Source organism: Sylvia atricapilla, chromosome 12 (assembly GCF_009819655.1).
Source record: "Sylvia atricapilla isolate bSylAtr1 chromosome 12, bSylAtr1.pri, whole genome shotgun sequence".
Lineage (NCBI taxonomy): Eukaryota > Metazoa > Chordata > Aves > Passeriformes > Sylviidae > Sylvia > Sylvia atricapilla.
Genome location: NC_089151.1, coordinates 13266797 through 13279717, shown reverse-complemented (window position 1 = coordinate 13279717; position 12921 = coordinate 13266797). Strand labels below are relative to the sequence as shown.

General features: G+C 43.0%; 1 protein-coding gene across 3 annotated transcripts in view; it reads right to left on the bottom strand.

Moving 5' to 3' along the window:
- ZNF423 (zinc finger protein 423) overlaps positions 1-12921 on the bottom strand; it is a 581899-nt gene that overhangs the window by 11690 nt on the left and 557288 nt on the right. For all 3 annotated transcript variants that reach the window (XM_066327879.1, XM_066327878.1, XM_066327880.1), the window contains 2 exons: positions 11452-11583; positions 9744-9859 (listed from right to left, as the gene is read on the bottom strand). In XM_066327879.1, the coding sequence (XP_066183976.1) occupies positions 9744-9859; positions 11452-11583 (248 nt within the window). The remainder of the gene's footprint in view (positions 1-9743; positions 9860-11451; positions 11584-12921) is intronic.

The window sequence follows — 12921 nt, the reverse complement described above, 5'->3', positions numbered from 1 at the left end:
TTACTCCCTCCCCAGCTGCTTTTACAATCTAATAATTTATTTCTCCTGGACATAAATTTCAGATTTAAACGAAATCCCTGAAACCTAAAGATGCCACATGGTAGAGGCTAGGGCAGTATTTCTTTCTGTTTTGGAGATGGAGTGCTTAATGCATTGCTCAGTTATCCAGTAGCCTTAAAATTTAGAGGGGTGGGGGTGGAAAGAGACAAGCAATTAGACTGTGGCAGACCCTAGATGCAAATACAGGTGACTGTGATTACTACCTTCATACACAGAGTTAAAAATATCTGGTTACTGAAAATTATTTTCTCAGTCCACAGGGGGTTTATCTAGGTTTGGGCTGAGATGTTTATTTTTTCTGCAGCAGCTGTACTGGGGATTCTTTTACAACATTTTCCTTATACAGAAGCTATACATCATTCACATTTCTGAAAGCTGAGGTGCTTTCTATGATGTAAGAAATCTCTGCAATTAGAAACAAACATATCTTTTTTCAGTAAAATAAAATGCATCTCCAAACCCTTCAAGGCAGCAACTAGGAAAGCAGCACTCTTAGGGCAAATGTAAAATTCCAGGGTATAAATTCATGTTAACTGTTACAAATACATCCATCTGTTCACAGACTAACTAGTGACTGAAACTGATGAGTCCACTGAAACGTAATTTTTGAGTCCACTAGCGTCTGTTCTCTTCTAGTAATAAAGTAAATGCTTTTCAATAACTGCTGTTTTTCAATGCCAATTTCCATTTAAGTAGGTTCAGGTTCTCTGTAAAAAGCCCCTAAAATTAAAATAGCAAATGCCTTTTCTTTCCAAAGGTCAAACTCAGCTTTTAAAGAACACGCAGCATTTCAGCAAGGCAGAGAGGACAAAACTCCAATCAGATAAATGGGCTGTGTAATGATTGAGAACCACGGCTGCCTCAGGTTTCTGAATGGGCTGTAGCATAGAATTTGGCACAGAGTGATGTTGAAGCTTATATCTCTTTTACTGCAGACAAGGAATTCACTGAAATATATAAATAATGAATGTGGCTGGGGATCTCTACTGGTACTACTGCTGGTTCTGCAAGATGCAGGAGCAGAAACATACACTGCTCTATGTTTTTGTTATTAGGGAATCCTTGTTCTCCAACAATAAACACAGAATATTTAATCTGAAATGGCTTCTGCAGCACATCCAATATAAGTTTCAGCTCTCTAGAAGTGCCAGCAAATTGCAGAAAGATAAGTTACAAAGACGTACCTAATTTGCTGTGATGAATTGTGTGCATGCTTCAGTGATCAAAACTGCAGCTGAGACCTATTATATTTAATGATCTAGACATTTCTTGTGAAAACACTCAGGCATATACTGTTATGTCTGACAAGCATCCCCATTTTGGTCTTTGCAAGCAAACGAAGAGACTGAACTTTTAAAAGGATGCTGCTCAGCACCCTCGATGAGCTCTTTAAAACTGATCAAGCTCCACTATTTTCTTTAAATAATGCTTATACTCTGTCCTTTCCAGTGCAGCATCCCTCTTCCTTTGAAAAACAGTCAGTTCCTCTGGATGCTAGCGACACTTACAGGAGGCAACAGAGCTAGTCTGTGCTCAGACCCCAAACTATGCTACACGGCAGCTACTACAGCAGGAGAAAACCAAAAGGCTGGATCAGAGATCTCTTCCCCCCAGCAAAGAAAAATCTCTGACAAGACAATTCAGAGAGAAAACAAAAGAAAAAAAGGAATTATTTGTCTACATGTTACACAAGCGTTCTGTTTCTATTTTAAGGACTCTGCCCTGCTTACAAAGGCATGTGCTACCCAGCCCTGCAGGGCCAAGCAGGGGTAGCCGGTTGTGCTGTCCCTGAGGACACTGCTCCTGCACAGCCAGCTGTGCCATGGCCACGCTCACAGCCCCACAGCTTATGGCCCCTCTGCTCCAGCCTCTGCACAGAGCAGCAGGAAACAGGGCTTCCTACCACCCTCCTGTGGGGACAGGCATGTCACCTTGTGAAACACGTGAAGGACTTTGGAATAAAAGGTCTGAGGTTTCCAGGGCTTTATGTCTGGCTCCTCCAAAATTGTCCTGCATGGAACGGGGTATATTATTTAACCTTGCCTTTCCAAATTTGCAAAACAGGAAAAAAACACCTCAGAAAATGTGCTGGTAAACAAATTCATTCATAGTTATAAGAACCACAGAGATCTGCAGAGAGAATGCACAGAATTTTCTTGCTACACACATCCAAGAGCTCATGCTCTCCCTCCCTGCTCAGTCTGAACCTCTTTCTGTCATTCATTGTTCAACAAAACAAAGCAAAACATAAACATGTGCTTTTGACTCCAGAAATAAGGATTTCCAAGTGCTGAAATTTTCATTCACCTGAGAAACTGCTAAATACTATCACAGTGGTAATTTGTGATAGTGTGGTAAAGAATGAAGAAAAGGTATTTGTTAATTGTTGACATAACAAAATTAATTTTCCATCCCTAAACTTTTTCTCATCTCTCCTGTGAGCTCTGATGCAATGTTACTGACTGGCACTGCTGAAATGCCAACTTGCATTTCTCATCCTTAATTTCTCTCTAAATGTCATTAGTAATTGTTATTGCCAGACCAGAGAGTGCAATCTGGTCCTTCTGAAAGAAAATCCATTTCTCATTTCTTCTCCTGTGCTTCCTCCTTTTGGTCAGGATGGATGTTTAACACAGGCCATGTGCTCTGCTTCCAAGAGGATGGGAATGCATTAATGTATCTGGAAGTGCAACATTCCTGCTTTATTTATTTACATGAAGTATGCCTGGATCCTTATGAATATCAAATTGTATATTCAGAAGGGTCTTCAAAGCACATCCTTCAAGAACACTAACAAGTCTTAATTGAATAGAGCTAACAAGTACGGGAAGGGAACACCCTTTAATGTATGATACAGACTCCTCTCTGGGTGCTTCCATAATTTACCCTTTCTGGTGGGCAGCAATGCTGTCAAACAAAAGCACATTATATGATTTTCCTCTCCTTTTGTCACATGGAAAACAAACCTCTTCAGTGAGATGTGTAAACTAGTCTAGCTTTGGTCTGGATTAATGTATAACCCTCATTGCCCCAAAAAGTAAAAGTGTTTTCCACCACTAAGAGGGGAGGTGAGCTTATACCTCTGTGTGCACAGGAAAACCTGCCAGTGTAAAAGGCTGGCTCCTTGCATATCACTATATATTGAACCAGAGATTTGTACAGTTACGTGCATCACCTACAAAATCTGGTCTCTGGTACTTAGAGGCAAGTAGCACCTTGGCACATTGAGTCAGTATTAAGGGGGACTCTGTGTCATGACAGACCTTTAACAGATAACCCCATAATCAGCACATCGTACACTTTCACGTCTGCATTATATTTTGTGAGGTATAGAAAGTAATTAATTCAAAGCTAAGCTGCATTTCCACACCCATTAACTAAAGGCATCTTATCTCAAAATAAATAGACATTTGAACATTTCCAGCCAGGAATTGTGCTTTCAATAAACACAATTGATGCATATACATTGTCTCTTGGCGGCTTACACTCCTGCCCATCTGTTGGGATGGCATGGTGCCTGCGCAAAAGTTGGTTGGACCCTTGCCCTAGGGCATAGATGACAGGCAACGACGGGTTTAGCTGGGCAGCCTGAGCAGCAGATCCAAGTGCCATCTCCGCTGGAGGAAGCCCCGTCTGTGTGCCAGCCCTGCCACATTGGAGCGACATGCCTCCTTACACTTGATCACACATGTTGACACTTGGGTGCGCTTAAGTGCGTTAATGACTAAAACGATGCCTTTCACCTGGCTCCCTTCTTTCTTTCCTCCACTCTGCACGGCTGCTGGGTTTTCTGCACATGTTAATGTGAAGTTGTGTGCACTTTGTTAGCCAGGGCCAGCCACAGAATGGCCCTAATGTTTAAGAAATGAAGGAGGGGTTTTTGTTACGGGCCGTGCTGCTCCAGTGTCAGACATATCTTCATCTCAGGTGAGAGATCTTTCTGCCTCTCACTGGAGACCTCAGACAGGATAAAGATGCAGCAATATATTGATCAGAATAATCTTTCCAAATGAAAATGCTACACCCTGTCACTATGCCACACACCACACACAGGGCAATTCCAGATTTCTGCACCATCCTTTGTTGCAGCAGAAGTGGCCACGCAAAGAGGCCACACGGTCTGGGTTCCCTTACTGTTCCAACAGCCCCAGCAAACACCCCCTGCCAGAGTGCAAGGGGAGAAGGTGCTGGCTGACAAACCACACAGAGGTGCATGAGCATGAACAGCCCTGGCTCTTACATTAACCTCTGTGGATGTCAGACCCAGGGAACCTCTTGCATCCCCTGCACAGAACCCCAACTGCCGCTGCTGCAGAGCCAGCACCAGCCCCACATAGTCTACAGTGGTGTTTCTTAGCTTTGGTCCTTTTCAGAGCCTGTTCCTAACCCTAAATTTTCAAACAGCCATGTATTCCTCCTCTGCCTCCTCTGAATTTAAACACACACATTGAAAACCAGAGACCTTACAGGTAAAAACTCTTCCCTGCTGTGAAAACAGATCACAGATAAAACTTGTGGTTTTGCAGTCCATAAAGAACGTTCAGGCAGGCAGACTCAACATGATGGGTATGTGCCTACAGCACTTTTAATTTTTAATTATTGTTAGTTATAATTATCTGACTGCGTCTGAATGAAACCCAGCAATATGGCTGGAATAGATTTTGGTAGTCTTGTAATTTATTAGCTTTGTAACTACTAATAATTAAAATTTAACAATACTCCAAGCACCATAGCAACATTTTTTTTAAAAACGCTAGCCAAATCTGCTAGGATAACTGACTAGGTCATTTTCATGATTTTAAAGAAGGAATGACATTTAAAAAATTTTGAGAATTAAGAAATAAAAGTATGAAAGAAGGAAAAATAGCTAACAGGTTCTTAAAAGCCTATGGTAAAACAAAAAACAAAGATAAAAAATCTGTTTTAAAAGAAAAAAAAAAAGGCTGTTACTTGCAGAAAATTAATTCTGCACATGATTTTATGTATGCTTTGTATGAAATTTGGAAAGCGCTTGTGGCATGTTTTCAGTAAGAAGTACTTGGTGTTTGCCACCTAAGCCACACTAAGTCCTGAAATACAGCAAAAGTTACATCAAGTGAAAGCACTGCCTTGATATAGAGCCACATTTCATGTCCCATTTGTCCTGCCATCCACACACTCTTAAGGAGAAACATTTTCTGCAGCTTCCTCAAGATACCGTGGAATTGCTTTTCTCTCACTGCCTGAATGGACACTGGAGCCCAGAAACACTGAAATACTGCACTCTTGCAAGCACACGGGGCTGGTTGGAAGAAAGTTTTACTTCTACTTAAGTAAGCTTTCTTATATCCCCAGAAAGTAGCTGAAGTCCATCTTTTCAAATAGGAGCTGGAGGTATGGCTGGGTACAGACTCAAAATTGCTTAAGTCTTTCTTCAGTGCTCCAGTGGTGGTGAAGTGAGCCCTTGGACGCAGCCCTGCAGACTCGCCTGCGGGCAGGTGGCTCACAGCCAAGCCAAGGGGCTCTCGTTCCCCTCCGTGCTCCAGGGGACACTGTGGTACCCACATGGCCCCAAGGACCACTGGCATGAGCAGCTGGAGATGTTGCTCCTCACTGCCCCAGTCCCAGGGAGGCCAGCACAGGTACAGAGCAGCTCCTTTGTCCCCCAGTGGGCACAGCTCACTGCAGTGCCCCTCATCACCTAGGCAGGTCACAGTCCTCTACAGGAGGCACATCTGACATCAGGCTGACATTAAAAGCAGACTTAAAAAGAGAAAACCTGCTTAGGGCTTGATCTGCTGTAATCAGCAGAAAGAATCCCAAGGACTTTGATGTGGACCAAATCAAGCCCCTGGAGGACGTTCATAGTAAATCATTATTAATATAATGAGTGCAATTTCTGTGCAGCAGCTCATTCCTGTTTATGGATATATGAAAATTGCTAGCTTTTCACATAAAATAAAATGAGAGGGGAGACAGACCACAGTGTTAGCCAATGAGCCATAGTAGCTCCTTTTGATATGTGTACGTTTAAAAAACTGGGCATTTAAAATGACAGCACATTCCTCCAGTAAAGCTCTCTTAATTTAGTGGTTTGACATATCTCCAAATCTGAGCAGAAAAGAAAGCCCTTTATTCATAGCAGGCAATAAAACACCTGAACACCTGTGCTAGGAAAGACCTGGCAGGTACCCTGCTCCCTTGGTACCTGGATTATTGGCGCATTGTTTATTACATCCTTTGCCTTAGTTTTCATCAATTGTAATCATTTAGGAGGAAACAGTATGATTAACAGTACACAAGCAAACAGCAGGAATTAATCCTTTAAATACAAATACTTCACCGGTTGTGTGATGGCTCCTTGGAAAAGCAGTGTGGCAAAAGAGCACATGCAAAAATCCTCCTCAAGTTTTCTCTGAAAACCACTGCTCAGTCACAATTTGCTTAATACAATTCTCAATGCAAACAACAGAGGAAGGGATCTCTCCTTGCTGTGAATCACACCACAAATATAACTCTCAGCACCCATTATGTCATCATTTCCGACCCATCTTTGGGTTTGGCAGGGTTCCCTGCTACGTTTCAAATAGCAAAGACCAAAATTTCACTTGTCAAAGAGAAGCTCCTCTGCCAGGTCTGAGTGCCCATGGCTCGGGCTGCCTCTGAGGGGCTGGACCAGGCTCCCAGCACAGCTCCTGGAGATGGGCACCCGTCTGAAAGGGCTCCTTCTGCCCTACATGGAAGGAAACCCCAACCCTCCACCTCTACACTTGTTTCAGTGAGCATGTTTCAGTAAGGGGAATGAAATGCCATAGCCTTGGTGTTTTACATATGAGCTCTAAATTCACTCTTTTTCCAGGAGAATTTCATGATATTCATGGCTGTCAAATGTACAAAGTGAGGATGTGAAAAACACAGAGCTGCCAGCCTTTCCTCTTCTGGCCTAAGGGTGTGTGGGGTTGTCACACATACTCCTTCCTTTGTGTTTCATGCTTAACCTCCCCATGTTTTCTTTCCTTGTTTGCAGTGAGATAATTTAAGCAGTGAAGTAGCATTCTCTTTTCTTTTTTTGTGGCAATATCATCAAAGTAACATCACTGACTCACTGCTCCAGATTCTCACCAAAATTCCCACCCTTTATAAAGCAAGTTCTGTTCCTCAGAGCGTTCCTAAGCCTTGGTTTTACAGCTCCATCAGATGGTGTAAACTTCAAAGCAAAAACCTATATTAAAATACAACTACTAGTTCAGCAGCACAAAGAGGGTTCCATCACTTCCAGAGCATTAAGCTACCAAAGCAGTATCTGCACCAGCCACTGGAGGTACATTTACAGCAATATCTACAGTTTCTCATCACATGGCACACGTGGTGTTCACCTTGTTTAAAAAAAAGTGTTTAAAAATCAGCAGGGCTACTTCATGCCAGTCTAAAAGTTACCTTTTCCCTTTGCTGCCTGTCAGTTTCCCCACCTTCCTTGTTCTCTCTGCTTTTCTACAAGCACCCCACTCTGAATTTCTTCTTGAAATAGTTGAATGCTCAAGTTTTTTAAAAGTATTTTCAGTGGTTTCACTTGAAAATACAAAGGAAAACAGTGTGTAGGTTCAGATTTTGATACCAGTTATTTTGTGCCAGTAGGAAAGCAAGTTCAGAACTGAACAGTGAAATTCATCAAGCAGAACCCCTTGATGGAGGCTGATTTGCCCACATAAGATAATTGCACAGTTAAAGACACAGAAAGGTTTATGCAGATTTAACCCTAAGTAGCAGTTGAACAACTGGTTCACTAAAATAATACTAAATCTTCATTACTCAACAAAAATATAAGCAACAGTTGAGAAATTTAGAGCAGGCAGCTTACACACCAGAAACTAATGAGATAATCATGCCAAGGCAGACTGGTTCAAAAGTCTTAAGCATTTCTAAGTGATTTATACACACATTTTGTGTCCTCCTTGGCTCCAATATTTGCATTAGTAAATTCCCTGGCATAAAGTAAACACACATTTCTGAGTCACTACTGAAATAAAGACTAAAACTGTGCAGCTAAGTATTGAATTTTCATTCAGCCAACATGAACATCAACCAAAACTACTCATGTAATTATTATGAATTATTATAAGCAGAAAAATTTTGAGGGCAGAAAAATCCTGCACAAAAACTGAAAAATTAACAACTCTAATTTATATGATTAAAGCTGACATTTGCAGCAATTGTGCAATGCACAAAACTTCAGAATTGAAACACTATGTAATTAAAATCTGTAATTGCAAAAAACCAGGCTGCTTAGACTATAATTTAACCAGGTTCTCTTTATTTGATCATCTGATTCTAAAGGTTAATGCAGTGGCCTAGGAAGCCAGTGTTCCCATTTTAATTGTGCTGGCATTTTGACCAAACACCACTTTAAGGGAGATATGGGAGGAAAAATCAAAGCTGTCTTTGCAAGCCACTGCTGCCTTCATAAAACGTTCATAGTGAGAACACACAAACCCAAAATCTGCTGACTTTATTAAAATATTAACAAGGTATAGTTAAAACTTTTGTACACTTATGCAAATCAGGTCGCTAGAACAAGGGAAAGGCGGGATCCCCTGGGAGGGAAAAAAAATAAAATCAACAAAGTGAAAAGATCAGCCATCCTTCCACAGCATGACAGCACAACACAAGAGGCAGCAGCTTGGGAATTCAGCAAGATAAATAAAAACCCTCCAAAGTTTAAGTAAATCATGGTTTATAAAGCTAATACATTAAAATGAGGCATATGGCACCATTCTATAAAAGACAGCCTTTCCCAGGGGATGGGAGGGGTGGTTTTGGTGGCCATGCTGCACAGGTGAGATGGGTGTGAGGAGGCCAGCCAGGGTGGGCACCTCCCCACGAGCTCTCTGGCAGGGCAGCCTCTGGTGCTCCACTGCCCAAGAGGTCCCACACACACACCATGGAGGTTCAGTGCCTGTGTGGGGTTAGCACCAAGGTGGGACTAGTGGGGGGATTTAACCCCCAGACTCCCTCCCATGCCTCCAAGGAGGCCTCTGGGGACAGAGCTCCAAGCGTGGCTGCAGCAGCATGCCCAGGTCAGGGTCCAGCCCCTCCAGAAGGATTTGTACCCCCTGGAATGGGTGTGAGCCAAGCACTGGCTCTGTGGAGGCTGCAGCTGCTGTGGCTGCAGCCCCCAGTGCTGCCAGGGAAGGTGGTGTGTAAGGGCTGGTGTGCACAGCTTGGAATGTGCCACTGCCTGGGAGGGGCCTCTGCCTGAGCATCATGTCAAGCTGCACCCATGCTTTCTCAAATCTCAGTAGGGAAAATTCCTTTACTTATGATTTAGCAGCAAGGAAGGGGATGGGGCAGCTACCATTTGCTTAGTCTTTGTATGTTAATCAGTCCCTAAATTATTGATGGAGAAAAAGAAATTATTTACAAGGTGTTTGACGTAGACATGTAAGGATGTAGCAACACTACTGTCAAGAGAAATACTCATAAATCATTATATCTGTCTTGTCTTATTTATTTATTTATTCCAGCCATGTTCAGAGACCCTTTTCTCCTCCAGGTACCCAGGGAGGCAGGAGGAGACTCAGACACTGTTTAAGGGCAGAAGAGACCATACCAAGGTTAGGCACCTTTTCTAAATGCTGCACAAGGGTGACAGTTGCACAGAGAAATCAACAGCTTTAGCTTTGGTTTTACTCCTGTTGTAAACATACCTGAAGCTCTGTTTGAAAGAAGAACTTCTGCGGGCACTGGGAACAGTCATAAATTTTGTCTTCCTGCCCGTGCACTGCAAAGATGTGTTGCTGCAGTTTGTTTGCCTGTACAAAAACTGAAACAACAGAGGACAGTTAGTTAAGCTCCCTTCGTATGAGGCACCTCGTCTCAAACTGCACTTCAGAGTCTCTGCAGTTGTAAAAGGTCCAAGGATATCTGCCAGAGAAGTGCCGATACACTTGGTTCAGCAGAATTTCCTTACAAGTAGTCAATTTAGAGTCTCCAGGCTGACAGTCAGCTTACTTCTAACAGGCTTTACATCCTGTATGGATTTTTGATATCTCACATAAAGCTAACACTGTCCACAGGTAACTGGAAGAACTCAGTCATCAGACCAAAGAGAGGACGTCACTGCTCCCATGGGGAGCCCTGGGCCCATGGCAGGTGCATCAGATGCATTTTTAATGCAGGACAACTGGGCCAGGAGAAGCCTTGATGGCTGGTCTGGAAAACACGTGGCTCAGAACAGCATTTCTGGCAGAAATGTGAATCTGAAAGGGCAGGCTTGCCACAATTTTTAGATCTTTTAAATACATTGTCCATTCAGTATAAAAGAAAAAGATTATTGTTTAGCATTACAGATATCACAGCACCTGCATTATTATTCTGGATTAACAATTATTCTGACTTTACCGAGGGAAATTTTGAAGTGGAACATAGTGAACCATAACTTTAACTGGTTAAAAAATATCTAGGTCTGATTTAATTTTTGTCTCACTTTACACGAACAGACATCTGTATGTGAAAATGGCTTCTTCAGCCGAATTTAACAAATGCACCCCAATTTTTTTACAGCACATTTCAGAAAGGATAAATTAACTCCAATCTCACACAAAAACCAGTTTCTCAAATCGTGGGCCAAACCCTAAAGAACATAGGTTCACCTTATTCCCACCAAAGTTAAAGGAATGGCAGGGGCTGCCATGCCCCTTTACTGACACAGGCCCACAGTGACACCTACATGATCCTTATCTCTCAAACAGATTGGAAATGCAGATGTTAACTACTGTCTTGAAGAGAGTATAAAAGGCAGCCTTTAGCATGCACCCTGCAGATCCTGGAAAAGCAAGAATCACCCATGATCATTTGCACTGATGAGACAGCTTAAATGATCTACAGAGAAGAAATACCTAGCAGTCTCTCAGACAGGAGTTAGAAATGTGTCACTGTAAGAAAACTGGGCTTAAAGAAACCTCTGAGAGAGCAGCTGGCAAAACCATACAGTTATACAATTTGGTGTTATCAAACTTTTACTCCCCTTTACTCAGCACTGTAAGCAGATCATGGACCACCTGGCGTTTAAAGAGTCCTTGCTCAGGTGAGTAAGCGCTTGCAAGAGCATGTCCATCCTTTGCAAGTCCTGCACTTGGAAACACACAGCACCTTTGAGCCACAAGGCAAATGGAAATGTTTGGAACTGTGAGGGCCGTGCAGAGCCCACTGCATGTGGCAGTGCTGCTTGGTGTCAAATGCCACAGAGCTGCTCGGCAGAGCGAGCCCCAGCTTCAGACAGAGGATATTTGAACATTTCCAAGCACAGTATTTCTTTTTCCCAGGGAAAGGAACACACTATTTTACAAATCCCCCGAGTGTCATTTCTGGATCTAGCCATGCACGCTGAGGCTTGTCTTGGCCTCCCTGTCTTACCTGTGAAACAAACAGGGCATTTGAATGTGCCTCCCATCCCCTCAAAGCTGTGCTCAATCAGGTGACACAGGAGCTTTGCCGGAGAGTCAAACATCTGGTTACACAGCTTGCACTCATGATTGATGCCTTCCTCTGCAAGGTTCAAATGATACAACTTGTTAGTGACACAGCAGATTAGCGTCGGGGAGGCAGCAGCAGTGGGCAGGGAACGCCTGTGCTGGCACACAGGGCCCCAGGACCCCCAGCCCCATTCCCAGCCCCAGGCAGGACGAGCTGCTGGTGTTCAGGGGTGCAGCCCCACGTTTGGGCTGTGCTGGAGGCGGCCCCGAGCTCCATCCTCCGGGAACCCACTCGGGGCTCCGGGGATGCCAACAGCACTGCACAACCCTGCCACAAAGGGACAGCAGCCCTGCCCTGGGTGCAGAGTATTAAAGAGTCAAACAGCATTTAAAATTCCTTTAATAGGGTGAATTCAACCACCAGCACTGACAGAGGGCTGAAGTGATGTCTTCACCTCAGAGTACACTGCAAACACACGGGAGAGGAAGGAACTATTGGAGAATAGCAGGAGCTGAAAGCAGAGTGTCAGTGTAAATTTTTTTGTATCTCTTGGCTTTTTACATGGTGTAGAGAGACCACTGGAGTTATTTAAATGTAATTTGAAAGCATAATTTCCTTGTCATATACCTTAAGTATTGAATACGCAGGGCCCATTTTAGATGCCTCTATATTCTAACTGAACTCAATGAAATAGCAGTAATTATTACTCTTGGTTCAAGCCTACCACTTTTTCAAGATGATAAGCTTCTCTATTTACTGGATTTTGTGGCTCCTGATGCAGCTGAGCTTTTTTTTTTTGAGGTACTGAAGTCATATTAAAGCAATTTTCACACATGAAACTAAACAATCCTTTGGTTTTCTTGAAGGGAGGGAGGAAGTTGCAGGGTTTTAGAAAACATAGCATACAGTTTATAAAAATCAGAAACTACTTAAAAAGCTTTAATACTGTGGAAGGTTTCTGCAAATTTGTCTTTACTTCACTGTGGCAGCACATGAACTTCTCATCAAAACATATTTTAAAAACTAAATAAATTATTTCTTTTGTTCTACACTCATCTTTATTTTTACATCCTCAGATATCGATGGCTATTAATTTTTAGTTCCAAGATCGCTAAGAAACGACTACATTACTCCATGAACCAATTCTTGCCAAATATATTTGGATCTTAGGAATCATGTGAGCCCTCAAAAGCAAGGTCTTTACTTACAGTTGCTTCAGATTAGCTTTTTCTATTTTTAAAGGGGCTAAACAGGAGGAAAGTATTGCTTCCTATGAAGCCTTCGTTTCTGTCAGGATGCCAAGGTGTCTGTGCAAGGCGTGGGCAGTGGGGAGCTGTCCGTGCTGCCTCCAGGCCGGGTGGGCTCTGTGTGGCAGTGGGCGCTCACAGCAAGCGCTGGCACCGCAGCTGC